We start from the raw sequence: 20,640 nt of genomic DNA on the forward strand, positions 1-20,640 counted from the left end.
CGGAGGTCTGGAAGTTTATGTGAAGCTCTGTCTTGCTGCTCAAGTCTTGTTCTCTCCATCTGCACCTCAGCCATTTGAAATCTTGGCCTTAACTATTGATCTGTTTGGAAATCAGACTGTTGTTGGCTGCTATCAGCCTCCACCTGCTTCCCCCAGCACATCACCGTCTCTGGTTCAACTTTTATCTGAGCTGCATTTTAATGACGTCTTTCAGATGGATGATTTTCATTGGGACTGGCTTTCTTCTGTGTCTGATGATTTTAAGGCACGCTGCTTGTTTTTAAAACTGACTCAAATTATTTAAAGCCTCACACGCCTTGATCCTAAACACCCAGATAAATCTGCTCTCATTGACCTTTTTAAACTAATATGCTGCGTAAGTTTTCCACATCTGCAGTTTTTGCCAACGACCTGAGTGATCACTGCATAGTTGGTGCTGTGAGAAACACTCTCACGCTCCGAGCCCGCATCAGTTTGAACTGGGGTCGTATTAAACAGGCTGACAATGTCAGTTTGGGAACATTTACAGGAGAGTTGTGTCTACTTTGTGGACAGACACGCCCCTTTTTGCCAGGTCAGGGTGAAAGGTCGGGACAGGCCTGGTTTGGTTCAGTACCGGCCGATCTCCTACATGAGAGAAACCAGGCCTGGGCAGGAAGTCTGGCTCTGATGCTGATTGGCTACGTTTTCATTAGCTGTGTAATCGGATTACTGCCTCCATCATCAAGATGTAACTATTTTTTACTTTAACGACTGACAGTCCAAACGACCGTAGGAGGTTTTGGCAAACTATAAAGTGTCTCTGCCAGCTGTGACTCCTCAGAGCTTCCTCCTCACTTAAATATCGACTCCACTCCTGTGTCACACAAAACTGAAATGTTGCTTTAACAAACACTTTGTTGCTTCTTGCTCTTTGTTCAGCACAGTATCTGATGGTAAACCTCTTGCACACAACTCTGCTCGTAGTTCCTGCTTACTGATACCTTTTCCTTCACACCTGTCACAGTAGAAGAGGTTTGTAAGGCTTTGAATAGCCCCAACACCAGAAACTCGTCCTCACAATCGTTCTCCTTCCTTCTTGCACTTGGCTGCAAATATCATAGCTGAGCCAGTGTCTTATATTTTTAATCTTTCTCTACAACAGAAGGCTTTACCACAGATGTGGAAGTGTGCCTCTGTACTCCCCCACTGAAAGCTGGTGATTCTTCAACAGTTAGTAATTACAGGCCAATTTGCAAACTCTGTGTCTTATCTAAGGTTCTTCAAAGGCTGGTAAATAATCAACTTCAAAGTTATCTGGATGAAAATAGGATTTTATCTCCCTTCCAGTCTGGTTTTAGGAAACTGCACAGTACTGGAACTTCGATAAAAGTTCTCAAAGACGTCTATGAAGCACTGGATGCAAAGAACTACTGTGCAGCAATACATGTGGCAAAAAAAGTGAGGTGTTGTGGCCATACTTGCCAACCTTGAAACTTCAGAATAAGGGAGACATTCAAAAGGGCTGTTGGGGGGGGGGGTGATAAATACATTTTACAGGGTTTATTTATCGGGTAAAATACATTAAATGTCACCGTTATTATTGGCTGGCCGGAAACAGCGGGGGTGTCCAAATTCAGAGGCTGCTTCCACCTGAGGACCCGGCCTTCGCGGTCTAAAGAAAGCCACTGCGGTAAAATGAGCCGTCATTTGTGAGCCGCGGTCAAGCCAGCCGCCTCCTATCCGCCGCATAAATTTCCTTGCGCTTTTACACCAGTCTTTACGGTAGCGCCTTTTCGCTTTATATCCTGATTGAAAGCCTAGACTCGCGCACACACGCACTCGCGCACACAAATTACAATGGAACAGCCCAATACAGCCATCGTGACAGTCTGGTTGCATATTCAAAAATTCATTAAAAATCATTCTTAAAAGTTGATGCCAAGCTTTCAACACAATCCTCTTCTCGGACACCTACTTTACCTCTGGGCCAGTTTTTACCCAGATTTACTGTAATATTACTCAGAAATCACAGTAAACTCATATTCAGTGCAATACAGTCAATGCACTACAATTATGTTTATTTCAAAAATTCATTAAAAGTCATCCTGAATAGTTGAGGTCCAACTTTCAACACATCCCTCCTCTGGGACACCTACTGTACCTGTGTGCCAATTTTCATCCAGATTTACTGTAGAATTCCTCAGAAATTAAAGGGTACTTGTATTCAATGCAATACAGTCAATACAATAGAATTATGTCAATTTTCAGAAATTCATTAAAAATCATCCTGAGTAGTTGATGCCCAACTTTCAACACATCCCCCCTCTGGGACACCTACTGTACCTGTGTGCCAAGTTTCATCCAGATTTACTGTAGAATTCCTCAGAAATTAATGGAAACATTTATTCAATCTAATACAGCCAATACACTACAATTGTGTCAATTTTCAAAAATTCATTAAAAATCATCCTGAGTAGTTGATGTCCAACTTTCAACACATCCCTCCTCTAGGACACCTACTGTACCTGTGTGCCAAGTTTCATCCAGATTTACTGTAGAATTCCTCAGAAATTAAAGGGTACTTGTATTCAATGCAGTCGGCCAATACACTACAATTATGTCAATTTTCAAAAATTCATTAAAAATCATCCTGAGTAGTTGATGTACAACTTTCAACACATCCCCCCTCTGGGACACCTACTGTACCTGTGTGCCAAGTTTCATCCAGATTTACTGTAGAATTCCTCAGAAACTAAAGGGTACTTGTATTCAATGCAATACAGCCAATACACTATAATTATGTCAATTTTCAAAAATTCATTAAAAATCATCCTGAGTAGTTGATGTCCAACTTTCAACACATCCCTCCTCTGGGACACCTACTGTACCTGTGTGCCAAGTTTCATCCAGATTTACTGTAGAATTCCTCAGAAATTAATGGAAACATTTATTCAATCTAATACAGCCAATACACTACAATTATGGAAATTTCAGAAATTCATTAAAAATCATCCTGAGTAGTTGAGGTCCAACTTTCAACACATCCCTCCTCCGGGAAACCTGCTATACGTCTGGGCCAAGTTTCAGCCAGATTTACTGTAATATTCTTCAGAAATTGCAGGGAACTTATGTTCAGTGCAAGAAAGGCTGAAAGACGACCACCCCTGAACAAGACACACAAGCTGAAACGTCAAGACTGGGCCAAGAAATATCTCAAGACTGGTTTTTCTAAGGTTTTATGGACTGATGAAATGAGAGTGAGTCTTGATGGGCCAGATGGATGGGCCCGTGGCTGGATTGGTAAAGGGCAGAGAGCTCCAGTCCGACTCAGACGCCAGCAAGGTGGAGGTGGAGTACTGGTTTGGGCTGGTATCATCAAAGATGAGCTTGTGGGGCCTTTTCGGGTTGAGGATGGAGTCGAGCTCAACTCCCAGTCCTACTGCCAGTTTCTCGAAGACACCTTCTTCAAGCAGTGGTACAGGAAGAAGTCTGCATCCTTCAAGAAAAACATGATTTTCATGCAGGACAATGCTCCATCACACGCGTCCAAGTACTCCACAGCGTGGCTGGCAAGAAAGGGTATAAAAGAAGAAAAACTAATGACATGGCCTCCTTGTTCACCTGATCTGAACCCCATTGAGAACCTGTGGTCCATCATCAAATGTGAGATTTACAAGGAGGGAAAACAGTACACCTCTCTGAACAGTGTCTGGGAGGCTGTGGTTGCTGCTGCACGCAATGTTGATGGTGAACAGATCAAAACACTGACAGAATCCATGGATGGCAGGCTTTTGAGTGTCCTTGCAAAGAAAGGTGGCTATATTGGTCGCTGATTTGTTGTTGTTTTGTTTTTGAATGTCGGCGAGGATTCCGCACGGCACTCCCCTCCATTCACCTCGCGAATCTCCGCTCTCTTCCAAACAAAGTCGACGAATTACTGCTCTTAAACCGGACTAACAAGGACTTTGCACGCTCTGCTGCCCTCTGCTTCACTGAAACCTGGCTCAGTGAGCGAGTCCCAGACGCTGTCTTAAATCTGCCGGGCTTCGAACTTCACCAGGCGGACCGCGAAACAGAGCTCTCAGGGAAAACAAAGGGTGGTGGAGTCTGCTTCTACATTAATGAAGGTTGGTGTACTGATGTCACAGTGTTACAGAAACACTGCAGCCCACACTTGGAAAGTTTTCTCATCAACTGTAAACCTTTTTATTCACCGCAGGAGTTTTCTTCCTTCATGCTGGTCGGAGTTTACATCCCTCCACAGGCCAACGCGAACAACGCACTGTGCGAGCTGGCTGACCAGATTACTACCCTGGAGAGGAAATTCCCGGATTCCTTTACAATTATTCTTGGGGATTTTAACAGAGCAAACCTAAACTACGAACTCCCTAAATACAGACAGCATATAGACTGCCCCACCAGGGACAACATCATACTGGATCACTGCTACACCACTCTAAAAGATGCCTATCGCTCTGTGCCTCGGGTAGCTTTGGGACATTCTGATCACTGCATGGTCCATCTTATTCCAGTTTATAGGCAAAAACTCAAACGTGCCAAGCCTGTAGTCAAAACTGTGAAGAAGTGGACTAACGCAGCAAAGCATGAACTGCAGGACTGTTTTGACTCCACTGATTGGACTGTTTTTGAAGCTGCATCTGAGAACCTAGATGAGCTCACGGACACTGTGACATCATACATCAGTTTCTGTGAAGACGTGTGTGTGCCAACAAAGACCTTTTGCACATACAACAACAATAAACCATGGTTCACTCCTAAACTCCAACATCTTCGCAAGGCCAAGGAGGACGCCTACAGAAGTGGTGACAGGGTCCTGTACAAGCAAGCCAGGAACACACTGACCAAGGAGATCAAAGCAGCTAAAGGGATCTACTCCCAGAAGCTGGAAGAACGGCTCTCAGCCAACGACCCTGCATCAGTGTGGAAGGGCCTGCAGGAAATCACCAGCTACAGACGCCCCCCACCCACTATTGAAGCAAACAAAGACCTGGCCAACGAGTTCAACACTTTCTATTGCAGGTTTGAGACGGACAGACTCCCACGCCCCACCCTCCCCTCCCCAGGGACATTGCTTCAGACATTGACCCCCAACACACCTTCCACCTCTCCCCCCTTCACCCTGCCCCTCCCCAATCAAGACTCAACGACCACCCCCACCCTCCCCAATCCAGACTCAACGACCACCACCACCCTCTCCAACCCAGACTCAACGACCTCCACCACACCTCTCACCCCCCTTTCCTCCTCCCTGAAACTAAGAATACACACTCAGGATGTGAGCCGACTATTCCAGAAACAGAAGCCCAGGAAAGCCCCCGGACCAGATGGCGTCTCACCCTCCTGCCTCAAAACCTGTGCTGAACAGCTGGCTCCCATCTTTACTCGCATCTTCAACAGATCCCTGGAGCTGTGTGAAGTTCCCTCCTGCTTCAAACGCTCCACCATCATCCCTGTTCCCAAGAAACCCACCATCACAGGACAGAATGACTACAGACCTGTCGCCTTGACGTCTGTGGTCATGAAATCCTTCGAACGACTGGTGTTAGCCCATCTGAAAGACATTACAGGCCACCAGCTGGACCCTCTGCAGTTTGCCTACCGGGCAAACAGGTCAGTGGATGATGCAGTGAACATGGGGCTGCATTACATCCTGCAACACCTTGACCGCCCGGGAACTTATGCCAGGGTCCTGTTTGTGGACTTTAGTTCGGCTTTTAACACCATTGTGCCTGAACTTCTTTCCTCCAAACTCTCCCAGCTCAGCGTGTCACCAGCTACCTGTCAGTGGATCACCAGCTTCCTGACAGACAGAAAGCAACAAGTGAGGCTGGGGGAGATCACCTCTGAAACCCGGTCCCTCAGTATTGGTGCCCCTCAAGGATGTGTCCTCTCACCACTACTGTTCTCCCTCTACACTAACGACTGCACCTCCAATAACTCTGCTGTCAAACTCCTAAAGTTTGCAGATGACACCACTGTCATTGGCCTCATTCAAGATGGTGATGAGTCTGCATACCGGCAGGAAGTTGAGCGGCTGGTACTCTGGTGCAGTCAGCACAATCTGGAGCTGAACACTCTTAAGACTGTAGAGATGACAGTGGACTTCAGGAGACATCCCTCAACTCTGCTCCCCCTCACCATATCAGACAGCCCTGTGTCGACTGTGAAGATCTTCAAGTTCCTGGGTACAACCATCTCCCAGGCCCTGAAGTGGGAGACCAACATCAACTCCATCCTCAAAAAGACCCAGCAGAGGATGTACTTCCTGAGACAACTGGGGAAGTACAGTCTTCCACAGGAGCTGCTGATCCAGTTCTACACTGCGGTCATTGAGTCTGTCCTGTGCTCCTCCATCACAGTCTGGTATGGAGCAGCCACTAAACAGGACAGGAGCAGACTGCAGCGGACTGTACGGGCAGCAGAAAGGATCATCAGCGCCCCCCTGCCCTCCATCCAGGATCTGTACCTCTCAAGAACCAGGAAACGGGCAGGGAAAATCATCGCAGACCCCTCACACCCTGCACACAGACTTTTTGATCTGCTGCCCTCTGGCAGATGGTACAGAAGCCTGCAGACCAGGACCACCCGACACAGGAACAGTTTCTTTCCCCTCGCCATCTCCCTTCTTAACAGTTGACCTGTCACACTGCTCCCACTGCCAGACTGCAACTGCACCTTATGTACATTTTGTAGTATTCATTCCACCTCATTCATTTCTGTATTTTATGTATATAAGTTTAGATTCGTTATTTATAGTTGGTTTACATAGCTTTGTGTATGTATGTGTAATGTGTATATATAGACAGTTGTGTGTGTGTGTGTGTGTGTGTAAGATTTACATTGCTGTGCTTGAGAGCCACCATCTACCGGAACCAAATTCCCTGTATGTGTCTGCACATATACTTGGCCAATAAACACGATTCTGATTCTGATTCTGATTCTGAGATGTATATTTGTGAATGTGGAGATGTTATATTGGTTTCACTGGTAAAAATAAATAATTGAAATGGGTATATATTTGTTTTTTGTTAAGTTGCCTAATAATTATGCACAGTAATAGTCACCTGCACACACAGATATCCCCCTAAAATAACTAAAACTAAAAACAAACTAAAAACTACTTCCAAAAACATTCAGCTTTGATATTAATGAGTTTTTGGGTTCATTGAGAACATGGTTGTTGTTCAATAATAAAATTATTCCTCAAAAATACAACTTGCCTAATAATTCTGCACTCCCTGTAGGTCTGTTGACAGAGCTCTGTACAGGTCTGCTCGAGCTGACCTGAAAAGGGGTCCCACCTGTCCAGCAACAACACATGGCATGGAATAATAGACATCATAAACCACAGAGGCAGAACTGTGAAAACAGAAAACCTGAGTGTGCAGCTAGCAGAGGACATAAACAGCTTCTTTGCCCGCTTTGAAACACCACAACAGCAGCATTCATCTGCCTCAGCCCTGCTCCCATCCTCATCCTCACCTGGTTCCTGCACCGCTCCATTCACTGTAACGGAGCACGATGTCAGATGAGTGTTCCTAGCAGTGAACCCCAGGAAGGCGTCCAGACGGAATACGTGGTAAAGTGCTAAGACCATGTGCCCACCAGCTCACCCTCATCTCCACCAGAATCTTCAACCTCTCACTGGATGAAGCAGCCATCCCATCCTGTCTAAAATCAGCCACAATCATCCCAGTACCAAAGAAGTCTCCCATCACCAGCCTGAATGATTACCGCCCTGTGGCCCTCACACCGGTAATCATGAAATGCTTTGAGAGACTAGTCCTTCAGCACACCAAGGATTACCCCCCCCCCAGAATTCGACCCCCACCAGTTTGCATACCGTGCAAACAGATTCACAGAAGATGCCATCACCCTCCACTCGGTGCTGAGTCACCTAGAACAGCGGCAGAGCTACGCCAGAATGCTCTTTGTGGACTACAGCTCACCCTTCCACCACTCGCCCATTGAGAGCCTACTAACTTACTGCATCACAGTATGGTACAGCAGCTGCACTAAGGCGGATAGAGCCACCCTCCCAGCATGTTTGCAATGAGTAGGAGATGCTCTGTATCTCACTGTACAACTGTATAGTGACAAAGGTATTGGGTTCTTTTCTAAAAATTGCTATAAACAGAGGAACCCAAACTGATGAAAAGTGGCGAATATTTTTTTTCAAATGACTATTTTTAGTGGATTTTTGATATAGAAGCAGAATGACAGAATGTTAAAAGAAGTTACTTTTAGTCATTCTAAGCTGGGCATTGCGTTCTCTGGCTGTTCAAAGCCATGGAACTTTAGACTTTCCAAGCAAATAATGATGGCCATACTGATGTTCTTTTCAGTACATTTTACTTTATGTTCATTTTCATTTTTATGATGTTTCTATTTTTACATAATTCCTCCCACATAGCAAAATTGGTATGGCCTGGATCTGTCCCACACAATGTGCTTACACATGGCCTGCGTACCGCAAAGAATGACGGCCCTATGGTGGCCCAGATCTGGTTTACCAGAGGTGGCCCACACATGAGCCAGCACAAGGCCAGTTGCAGACACACTGCTGGCCCTGTGCTGGCCCAGAACAGTTTCAGCTCTGGCCCCAGATGTCAGCCTAATGTGTACCATAGCCATGTAAGCCATGTAATAACAACATGTGCTGGAACATAATAGTGCAAAAGTAACATGACGAAACTCTGTTCAGACAGTGAATGGACTGATTCTTATACAGCACTTTTTTACTCACCCATATTACTCAAAGTGCTCTATACAACATGTCACATTCACCCAATCAGGCCAAATGTGGCATGCCATCACATAAACAGTGCCATCTTACCATGCCAGAAGTCAGCCAGCAGTGCCGGCTTGACACCAGATCCAGGCAAGACCCGTCTGCTATGTGGGATGACTTGTTCTTTTGGCATTTTAGTTGTGGATTATGTTTGGACTGTGTCTCTTGCCCTTTCAGTATTGTTTCCTTGTGCTTCTAAGTGTCCCTTTGTTTCTTTTTAGGTTATGTAGTATGGGTTAGAGATATTTTGTATGTTGTTTTTGTTTAATAAATCCGCCTTTTGGATTATTCCCTGATGTGCCTGAGTTCTGTTATTTAGTGTCACTTTGAAAGGACACACATCCAGCATTGACATATAATTGTTCTTTCAATTTTTGATAAAGATTACAGTGAATTGAGATGTAACTTGGCCCAGAGGTACGGTAGGACGCCCAGAGTAAGAAAGTGTTGAAAGTTGGACCTCAACTATTATGGATGATTTTTAATGAATTTTTGAAATTTCCATAATTGTAGTGTATTGGCTGTATTGAATTGCATATAAATATCCTTTAATTTCTGAGGAATTTTACAGTGAATCTGGATGAAACCTGGCACACAGGTACAGTAGGTGTCCCAGAGAAGGAATGTGTTGAAAGTTGGACCTCAACTACTCAGGATGATTTTTAATGAATTTCTGAAAATTGACATAATTCTATTGTACTGACTGTATTAGATTGAATAAATGTTTCCATTAATTTCTGAGGAATTCTACAGTAAATCGGGCTGAAACCTGGCACACAGGTACAGTAGGTGTCCCAGAGGGGGGATGTGTTGAAAGTTGGACATCAACTACTCAGGATGATTTTTAATTAATTTCTGAAAATTGACATAATTATAGTGTATTGGCTGTATTGCATTGAATACAAGTACCCTTTAATTTCTGAGGAATTCTACAGTAAATCTGGCTGAAACCTGGCACACAGGTACAGTAGGTGTCCCAGAGAAGGAATCTGTTGAAAGTTGGACATCAACTACTCAGGATGATTTTTAATGAATTTTTGAAAATTGACATAATTGTAGTGCATTGGCTGTATTAGATTGAATAAATGTTTCCATTAATTTCTGAGGAATTCTACAGTAAATCTGGATGAAACTTGTCACACAGGTACAGTAGGTGTCCCAGATGGGGGATGTGTTGAAAGTTGGACATCAACTACTCAGGATGATTTTTAATGAATTTTTGAAAATTGACACAATTGTAGTGTATTGGCTGTATTAGATTGAATAAATGTTTCCATTAATTTCTGAGGAATTCTACAGTAAATCTGGATGAAACTTGGCACACAGGTACAGTAGGTGTCCTAGAGGAGGGATGTGTTGAAAGTTGGACATCAACTACTCAGGATGATTTTTAATGAATTTTTGAAAATTGACACAATTGTAGTGTATTGGCTGTATTAGATTGAATAAATGTTTCCATTAATTTCTGAGGAATTCTACAGTAAATCTGGATGAAACTTGGCACACAGGTACAGTAGGTGTCCCAGATGGGGGATGTGTTGAAAGTTGGACATCAACTACTCAGGATGATTTTTAATGAATTTTTGAAAATTGACACAATTGTAGTGTATTGGCTGTATTAGATTGAATAAATGTTTCCATTAATTTCTGAGGAATTCTACAGTAAATCTGGATGAAACTTGGCACACAGGTACAGTAGGTGTCCCAGAGGAGGGATGTGTTGAAAGTTGGACATCAACTACTCAGGATGATTTTTCATGAATTTTTGAAAATTGACATAATTATATTGTATTGGCTGACTGCATTGGATACAAGTACCCTTTAATTTCTGAGGAATTCTACAGTAAATCGGGCTGAAACCTGGCACACAGGTACAGTAGGTGTCCCAGAGGGGGGATGTGTTGAAAGTTGTACATCAACTACTCAGGATGATTTTTAATGAATTTTTGAAAATTGACATAATTCTACTGTATTGGCCGACTGCATTGGATACAAGTACCCTTTAATTTCTGAGGAATTCTACAGTAAATCTGGCTGAAACTTGGCACACAGGTACAGTAGGTGTCCTAGAGGAGGGATGTGTTGAAAGTTGGACATCAACTACTCAGGATGATTTTTAATGAATTCTTGAAAATTGACATAATTGTAGTGTATTGGCCGACTGCATTGAATACAAGTACCCTTTAATTTCTGAGGAATTCTACAGTAAATCTGGATGAAACTTGGAACACAGGTACAGTAGGTGTCCTAGAGGAGGGATGTGTTGAAAGTTGGACATCAACTACTCAGGATGATTTTTAATGAATTTTTGAAAATTGACACAATTGTAGTGTATTGGCTGTATTAGCTTGAATAAATGTTTCCATTAATTTCTGAGGAATTCTACAGTAAATCTGGATGAAACTTGGCACACAGGTACAGTAGGTGTCCCAGAGGGGGGATGTGTTGAAAGTTGGACATCAACTACTCGGGATGATTTTTAATGAATTTCTGAAAATTGACATAATTCTATTGTATTGACTGTATTGCATTGAATACAAGTACCCTTTAATTTCTGAGGAATTCTACAGTAAATCTGGATGAAACTTGGCACACAGGTACAGTAGGTGTCCCAGAGGAGGGATGTGTTGAAAGTTGGACCTCAACTATTCAGGATGACTTTTAATGAATTTTTGAAATAAACATAATTGTAGTGCATTGACTGTATTGCACTGAATATGAGTTTACTGTGATTTCTGAGTAATATTACAGTAAATCTGGGTAAAAACTGGCCCAGAGGTAAAGTAGGTGTCCGAGAAGAGGATTGTGTTGAAAGCTTGGCATCAACTTTTAAGAATGATTTTTAATGAATTTTTGAATATGCAACCAGACTGTCACGATGGCTGTATTGGCTGTTCCATTGTAATTTGTGTGCGCGAGTGCGTGTGTGCGTGAGTCTAGGCTTTCAATCAGGATATAAAGCGAAAAGGCGCTACCGTAAAGACTGGTGTAAAAGCGCAAGGAAATTTATGCGGCGGATAGGAGGCGGCTGGCTTGACCGCGGCTCACAAATGACGGCTCACTTTACCGCGGTAGAAAGCCGGGTAGTACGTCACGAGCTCCCTCGGTGGAGTGAAACTGCCGTCTGCTCCTTGCTATCTAAAATATAACCGGGGGCTGACTGAAACTCTTCTGTTTAACTCATTCACTGCCATTAATGGGAGGGGCCAGAATACAACCTCGGGCAGCTTGTCAGTGAATTTTATTTTTTCATATATTTGTAAATAAATTGTTTTGATAAAACATAACCTTTCTCAGTGTTATTTCTGTTTTATAGAAGTGAAAAACTATTTTATATGTTAGAGGTGTCACAAAGCAAGAAATATTAGTGTCAAAAATACATTTCTGCTTGAAATGTATTTTTGACAAAAAGCTCGTTTTCTCCCTTTTTTTTGGTCAAAACAGGCATTTTTGGTGGAACCCACCTCTCTTCTACAGCTGATTACTAAAGAATGGAAAATGGTAGAAACAAGCTTTTTTTTTTGGATGAAAGAAGAGAGTCTGTTCTTCATTTTGGTAGGTTCAGCGTTCAACGTTCAGCGATCATAACACACAGTTTTCTGTGGCTCTTCAAAAATGAGTAAAAATGCTCAAAAACCCTGGCAGTGGGGAGTTACCTGATTTGAAAATGGCTGGCAGTGAATGAGTTAATCAGTTTTCTGTTTGACATTTATTCAGCTGTGTGAAAACCCCGGAGGAACCGTCCCGAGGGATTAATAAAATTTAATTTAATCTAATCTAATAACTTTAATCTCAGCCAAACCGATTTACTCACGAACAAATAAAACACTGAAAAAGCCAAACAATAACATTTTTAAGTTATCAAAGTGACTTATATATGATGTTTAACCCGAGTAGCGAAAGACCGCGGGGGTTTGAAAATGATGTGTCGGTCGGCTCAGATATTTGACGTTTACACAGCTACATTCTCACCTGAAAACATGCTAAAAGTTTTTTGCGACCCAGAAAGAGAAATATGAGTAATATTAAAACTGCCGCCATTGTTGGAAACTGGAATTGGCTGGGCCACGCTATAAATTCTGCGATATGGTTTTTCAATTTTGTTGTCTGGGTGGGAGAAATTCGGGAGAATGGTGGCTCCGGGAGATTTTCGGGAGGGGCACTGGAATTTGGGATTCTCCCGGAAAAATCGGGAGGGTTGGTGTTGTGATATTTTGATACCACGGTAGCATTTACAGGATATTGTTTTATTGTGATATTATACAGAAAAGAGTTACTCAATAAGGCCCATTTAATAGTTGTTTTTCTCTTTCTCTCTGACCCAAGAATTGATGTGTAAGACTCACAGGCTGGTACCCCAAGGTCGAAAAGACCACAGAGACGAGACCACTTCCTTACTCCCATCCTCCCTTTTTCTTTATCTCTTAGAAAAAGGCTCGTTAAAGGCCAGGTGGTTTGTTTCAGAATTCACTAATGAAAGAACTCTGTATTCTATGTCTAGGAGTGTATTTTGCTGGGATGATCATAAATTGTAGCTGAACTGATAAACTACACACAGGATACTTCTTTGCTCACAAGGCAGGAAGACGTTTCCTTATTTGGTCTGTACCGGTTTGAACTGAGAACTTGCTGACACACGAACCTTTTTTTCCTCTATATAAGCTGTTATGTACTAAATAAACCTTTGAGTCGATTGGGAAGGCAACCTAAAGCAGTCTCTGTTTTCTTGTTCTCCCAAGCTGCTCCCGAGCTCGTACTAACACGCTGAATGGCATACCTGAGTGTTACTTTAAATAATTAGGAATCTTAGAAGGAAAGGACAGAACTCTGCTTATCGCTCGTGCCTTGGAGGGAAAACCGGGATGGACATTTTTTCCTTCAATTTGGCGTCAGAAGTGGGATGGACTGACAGAAGGTAAATATGCGTCTTTCATATTTATATAAAGACCGTATTATACCTCTCTCAGTGATCGATCCATAAAAAAAACGGGATATGCTGACGAAGTTTCACTTAGTGATCCAGAGAGATACACTGACGACTTCCTCAGTCCCCGAATAAAGTAAATTAACCCTTGTGTGGTGTTGGTGGACCCGCTCAGAAAGACACAGGAAGTTGCCTGTTGTCTTGAAACGTACGTTAAAAAGTGAGAAGTTGCTCACTCAGAGTTAAGTGAGAAGTTGCTCACCAAAAAGTGACACAGGAAGTTGCCTGTTGTCTTGAATATTTTAATTTTGTTAAAAAAAAAAAAAAAAAAAAAAAAACGGGTCTCAAGGGTTAAAAGCAGTAAATTAAAAGCAGAAAGACACAGGAAGTTGCCTGTTGTTTTACGAGAAGTTGCTCGTTAAGCGAGAAGTTGCTCGTTAAGTGAGAGTTGCTCACCCAAACAAAAATTGCTAGCAATAAATTTAAAGTGACCTCAGCTGTGCCGCAGCGAAAATACTAACCTAAATCCTCCTAGCGTGTAAACCCCTCTGGAAATCACTGAACATGGGTCAGAATTATTCAAAGACCACAGACAGGTCCGATAAAAAATCTAAAGTACCTGTAAAACCAAAAATTAATAAAATACAAAATAAAGTCTCAAATAACGGCTCAGTACAACTCCCATTTCCGGTTACGTGTAACCCACGTCCACGAATCGGCGAAGACTTCCATGATTACGTATCCAGAACATGCGGAAGTGCTTATGTGACTGACTTTGTTTACAACTTAAGAACTGTAAGTACAATGCATTCTAATTTATTTCCGGAGCCTTATCCCGAACGATTATCGCCAGAAAACAGGTCAGTAGAAATGTTGAATATCATTTGTGATAAGAAAAGTAGTCTGCTTAAAAAGTCCTGTAGAAAATACATGATAGAATGCCGCGACGTGATGCATCAAATGTTACCGCTATGGAAAAAGGGACCGGAACCAGGTGTAGATGCTTTAACATCAAATAAAACTAGTGCAGGCTCCAGCATAGAAAATAAATCTACTGCGGGAAAAGCTAGTCTTGCATGCTCAGCCATTCAGCCTACAGCCCCGCCGCCTTACGAAGATGAGACCGAATTAATAGTTGCTGCCGCAGCCGCATGCAAACAGCGTCAGCGCTTTGATCCAACCAGCTTAAAAGACAGTGACAAAAAACCTGAATCACATGCAACGGGTCTCAGCCACCTAATTGAACAAGATCAGGAAAAACAATATATACGCCGCAAGGAAGAATTAGCAGAACATAGAAAAAGAGAAAAACTTTTGAAAGAAGAATGTGAGGAACTTATGAAAAACAATTTAGACGACTATGAAGAAAAACGTTTGCATCAGGCAGTGTCCACGATAGACACCCACATGAAACGCCACGATATCGTAGCTAGAGGTTTAGAGGTAGCTAAAGAAATACCTGTTACCCGAACTTTAATAAAGACTTATCTAAAAGGAAAAAAGGAAAAACAAAGCCGGAATGACAAAGGTCCTCACGCCAACACTCGCGGTAGTAAACAAACAGAACCAAAATCTAGTGACGTCAATGACACTTACCCCTTTATGATAATAGGAGATCAGTGTTGTATTCAGCCCCCTAAAATCTCAGAATTAGTGACAACTATTAAAGAGCTTCCCGATCCTCTTAAAAATCCTACAGCCTTTGTCTCTGCACTACAGAGAAGTACCAGATATCACCATTTGGGTGGTCCGGATTACAGGTACATATTGTGTCAATGCATTCCTGGAGTAACCGAGTCACAACTCATAAGAGAGATAGGTGAATTAGACCCAAAGCATGATAAAGCATCCACAACTGCAGAGTTTTTGTGGGTAAATAATGACAAAATCACCGATTTCTTTAAGAATCTAAAGAAATTCCTGCTAACAATGTCCAGAGACAAAATTGACTTAAATGCAGTAACTATGTGTAAACAGAAGCCTGATGAATCTATCCTAGTATTCATAAAACGCTTTATGCACTGTTGGACAAGCTAGAGGTGCAAATTTAGCTCAGTTTTCCAGCAGCCGCAGACACCCAGAGCAAAAATGAATTTGTGTATTTCATTTAACATAAAGGGTGAAATGTTTGCTGACACTGATAACAGCTTATGTTTTCTCTGCCCTATGTACCGACATGATGGAGAAGGAACATCCTCTGTGTCAGCTGGACCCTCAGCAGAGAATGAACTCAACATCCTTTTTGTCCGGTACTCTATGTCACACACTGTGCCAAAAAAAAAAAAAAAAAACGTGTACAGACGCCACTACCAGGTAATCCCATGACTGGGAGCCACACTTTTGTTTCTCTAAGGTCAAACAGTGATTTTGTCACATAACTCAGACATAGGTTATGACATAACTACACCATGTCGTCACATAGATCTAACCTACCCTATCCACTGTACTATTTCTGCAGTTACATTGCCAGCTGAATACCAGAATATGACATTATGGTCAAAAAGTGAGAATGATATAGGATTTATTGACTGTACACTTTATCACGTACACCTATTAAAACACAACAAGCCAGTATATGTCAAGCAACATCCCATTTCTGCCGAAAAAGCCGCAGCCCTAGATGTCATGATAGGATATTTATTGACTACAGGAGTAATAAAGCCCACACTCCTGTCAATCCTGTGCCAAAGCCTAACAAACCTGGCGTATGGCGTTTCATACAAGACTTAAGGCAAATTAATGCAGTCAACATTCCTCTGCCACCTGTCGTTTCAGATGTTCACAGCATATTGACATGCATTGCATACACATTTTACCGTGGTGGATTTATGCTCCGCTCCTTTTTCTCAGTACCTGTGCATGAAGACACACAGCCGTTATTTGCATTCACACATAGAAATAAGCAGTACACTTGGACTCGTTTGCCTCAAGGCATGATAGACAGCCCTGCTGCTTTCTCAATGGTGCTTCACTCCTCCAGGGCTGCACCCTGATCCACATGTGGATGACCTCCTCCTCTGTGCTGAAAGTGAAAAACTATGTCAAACTGCTACACACATGCTTCTCCAGCACCTCCAAAAGACTGGCCACAAAGCATCAGCAAAGAAAATGCAGTACTGTCAGACTTCTGTTCAATATTTGGGATTCACACTGTCTCACGGAAAACGTTCCATGACTGCAGACAGGGTCAAAGCTGTGACCTCTGTCCCTCGGCCCACTACACAGAAGGAAATGTTGTCCTTCCTGGGCATGGTGAACTATTGCAGACAGTGGATACCAGACTGTTCTTTTCATGACCACATTCTGCGTGACTGTTGTAAAAAAGACAAGCCTCCTCGAATACTGTGGTCCACAGAAATGACTGCCTCCTTCAATGCATTAAAGGGAGTGCTGACCTCCGCCACTCAAAGGTGCTGCCTGAATTGTTCAGGGAATGCCGGCCTGCCTGAGGGCAGTAGCAGCTTGCTCTATCATGATAAGGGACTGCGAGAAGCTTACACTCTCACATGACACTATTCTACACACCAATCACCAGGTCACGACCATTCTAGCAAACATAACTACACAACATATGCAAATCTCACTATAAAAGCGAGCAGCACACCTGATTCGCCAGCACATTTATTGATCCTATGCTGTGTTCTTCTGACCGTCAGGATGGCTCAGACAGGCTTGACGATCATGACTGCATGACACGTATACAGGAATCCACAGCACCACGTCCAGATTTAGAGCAAACACCTATCCCAGACTCAGCCACGGTTTATGTGGACGGGTCCTATTCAAGGCCGAGTGACAACTCATTTCTTTGTGGCTATTCAGTGGTAACATTGCCTGACATCATACTAGAGGCTCACTCATTACCATTTCACTCAGCACAAAAAGCAGAGCTCATGGCTTTAATACGCGCCTGTGAGCTCCATTTGGATAAGCGTATGACAATTTACGCAGACAGCCGCTATGCATTTGGCATTGTGCATGACTTTGGCACATTGTGGAGACAGAGAGGATTTAGATCTGCTGATGGAAAATAAATTGCTAAATTCTGATTTTGTTCAAAGACTTTTTCAGGCTATACAGCTACCATCGGCCGTTGCAGTTGTAAAAACGAAAGGACACAGTACAGCTGACACAGACGAAGCAACAGGTAATGCCTTAGCAGACGTGACAGCCAAGGCTGCAGCTGCATCACAGCTCCCACCTCCGCAGGAAGTATTATCTGTGCCCCTACAGCTGCCACTTGTTACACTCCCAGACTATTTAGACACAAATGTTGATTTAAAATTCATACAAGAGCAAGCCTCTGCATGTGATTACACCTATTGGGAGAATAATGACTGTACCTTAGATGACAGAGATGGCTTATACAAAATCTTAAGGGTTTGATTGCCCTCCCATATTCCCTGATGCCAGTCCTTGCCCGACATTTTCACTGTGTGAGTCATGTCGGACAAAGAGGGGTAATAGGGGCAATAAAATCAAGATTTGTAATTGAGAAAACATCACATGCAGTAAAAGCATATTAGCAACCTGTCTAACATGTGCACGAATTAATGTAGGAAAATCAAAAGCAAAACATCAGCATTTACCACAACCAGATTTTCCATTTCATACATTACAAATTGATTTTACACATATGCCAGCACAAGGAAGCATCAAGTACTTACTGGTAATAGTGGATCAATTTAGTAAATGAGTAGAAGCTTATCCAACCTCAAAAGAAACTGCAGAAGTAGTCTGTCAAAAGTTGAGCAATGAAATAATACCCAGATTCGGAATACCTCACCAGATTAACAGTGATAGAGGATCTTCATTCACATTAGAAGTAATTCAAAAGTGTGCTAAAACTTTAATGACCTGGGTCAAATTACTTCCTCAAGTCCTCTGTGAGATTAGAATGACTCCATCTGCAGTAACCAAATTATCTCCATTTGAAATAAGATTATTTCCAACACCATGGTCAGCTTCCAGAGGGGCACCGCTAGTAGAAGGTGATGTATATTGCATTGTCCACTGATGTTCACAACCTGGTAGAAAAACTGAATAATAACTATCAGAAAGTTTGTCTCTCTCAGCCTTTCCCCTCCACAGTTCCACCAGTGGAGACAAGGAGATGCGTGTTGGAGAAGTCACTAAAACCAAGGACACTCTGGGAGGCCGCGCGTGTTCCAGCCCCAGACTGTACTGGCAGTGACGAAGAACCAGCATCCTCACGGACGGACAACCTCAGTGGATTCATGCCAGCAGGGTTAAGACCAGCCCAATCGGACCATCTCAGGCGTCGGATCAAGCAGATGACATCTCCGGCGGGCCAACGCCCGGAACCAGAGCAAATAAACACACGGGTAGATGACATCTCAGGCGAGCCAGCGCCCGGATCCAATGTACATACACACACGCAATCACTGATTAACACACAACGTCTGAAAGAACAACAACAAGGTACTCAAACATCCAGCAGGAACAGAAAGCCAAAAGTACCACATGATGTCTAACCTGATAAAGCTAGACTCATTCCATCCTGATAATGGAGAAAATGAAATGCCCATTGTCATCACACGACGCTTATTCTGTGTCTCTCGAACCTGGGACCAGGCCAGGAGACGACTGAAGAACTGTCTTTCTTATATATTTAGGTTATTTATCATATCTATCGCATTAACCTTAGGATTTCTCTTTGCTATTTTGTATTGTAAACTGCAACCATGTTCACATTTCTGCAGGTCATATTTTGCTGACGATACCTCATGCTCTATTTTGCGAGACACCTACTTAATGCACTCTTCACGTTCCCTAAAATCAGTAAATGGCAACATAGACGCCACTAATAAACCATTTTATGCACCCTCTAGAGCAGGAGTCAACTCCTGGTATGTAAATGCCAGAACAGCCGCTCGTGATTTAGGAAACAGTAACTGTTATGTCTGTTCAAAGGCTAATCCAGAACAGGTTATAGTAGGATACCCCATATCCGGTTTCCCCCTCACTGAGGGACTAGAGGAAATCGGTGGAGATAATGCTCTCCTTAAAGACACTTTACAGTTGACTCTGAGCCCTCTCGACTGCCTACTTAGACACACACACACACCAACTAACCCTGAGACTCCATTAGGCGAATTATTGAAGTTATCTAATGACACCGCAGGGACCTGCGCCCCAATGAAACGCCCTAAGAATAGGTTAAAACCCTCACTGCCCTTAGGACAGATCCCTCTCCATTTTAATACTAGTATGATATGTCTGCGCAGACTAAAGTTAACTGGCCCAGACACACACATAGATTATACAAAGGATAACTACACATTTTTCTCTGACTCCCCAGGTGCACGCTGTAATGAGACATGGCTAGCTGTCTCTATGGCTGAAGTTGTATCATATCTGGAGGAACACACACACAGTTCAAGTTCGAGCAGAGACTCGATCATTGTTCCCCCAGACGGTGTATTAAATGATACTGACTGGGGGGAGTTAGTTAAATCACACATGGTCACGCGCCTGACCAGACCAATCCCACACGCTTATTGGATGTGCAATAATACCCTTAGATTAGCTTTACCTGTTAATTGGACCGGTACCTGTGGTCTAGTGACCGTTGATGTATGCTGTACTTTCATTCCCAATAATACCGCTCCTAACGGTCCATTCACACAAGCTATGAATAAACTTGAAGCATTGCAGATAGAACTAATTGCCAATACAGGCCACGGTCAGTGGCTAGATAAGTGGCTACAGGACACGTTTGGAAGATGGAAGGAACTAATTGTAGCCTTTGTAACCGTTGCAGCATGTTTTCGATGATTATTGTCTGTTGTGTGATACCATGTATACGCTCTCAGAATTTTTGATATTAAGCTTGCTCGAAGGACCAGTTACAGTTATGATTTGTCTTTATATTATGTTATTACATTCTGTCTTTATACTA

The 20,640-nt window shown here is 42.8% G+C and overlaps 1 protein-coding gene across 1 annotated transcript; it reads left to right on the plus strand.

The window, feature by feature from the left end:
- Positions 1–4,050: 4,050 nt before the first annotated feature.
- On the plus strand, positions 4,051–18,912 carry LOC147336438 (uncharacterized). Its single transcript, XM_086286192.1, has 4 exons — positions 4,051–5,022; positions 7,632–7,758; positions 7,838–8,004; positions 18,810–18,912. Exons 1-4 carry the CDS (start codon positions 4,217–4,219, stop codon positions 18,910–18,912), a joined length of 1,203 nt encoding a protein of 400 aa, XP_086142318.1. The 5' UTR covers positions 4,051–4,216.
- Positions 18,913–20,640: the final 1,728 nt, after the last annotated feature.

Source organism: Aulonocara sp. 'chitande type north' Nkhata Bay, linkage group LG3, assembly GCF_057382095.1.
Source record: "Aulonocara sp. 'chitande type north' Nkhata Bay isolate Kocher_YH1m ecotype deep benthic linkage group LG3, A_spYH_male_GT1.1, whole genome shotgun sequence".
Lineage (NCBI taxonomy): Eukaryota > Metazoa > Chordata > Actinopteri > Cichliformes > Cichlidae > Aulonocara > Aulonocara sp. 'chitande type north' Nkhata Bay.

Excerpts from the sequence above, each read along its gene's own strand:
- LOC147336438 (XM_086286192.1), top strand. The coding sequence starts at position 4,217 with ATGCTGGTCGGAGTTTACATCCCTCCACAGGCCAACGCGAACAACGCA. Across the intron at positions 7,759-7,837 it reads GCCCTGTGGCCCTCACACCG|TTTGCATACCGTGCAAACAG; the intron begins GTAATCATGAAA and ends GACCCCCACCAG. Across the intron at positions 8,005-18,809 it reads ACTTACTGCATCACAGTATG|TTCCACCAGTGGAGACAAGG; the intron begins GTACAGCAGCTG and ends TCCCCTCCACAG.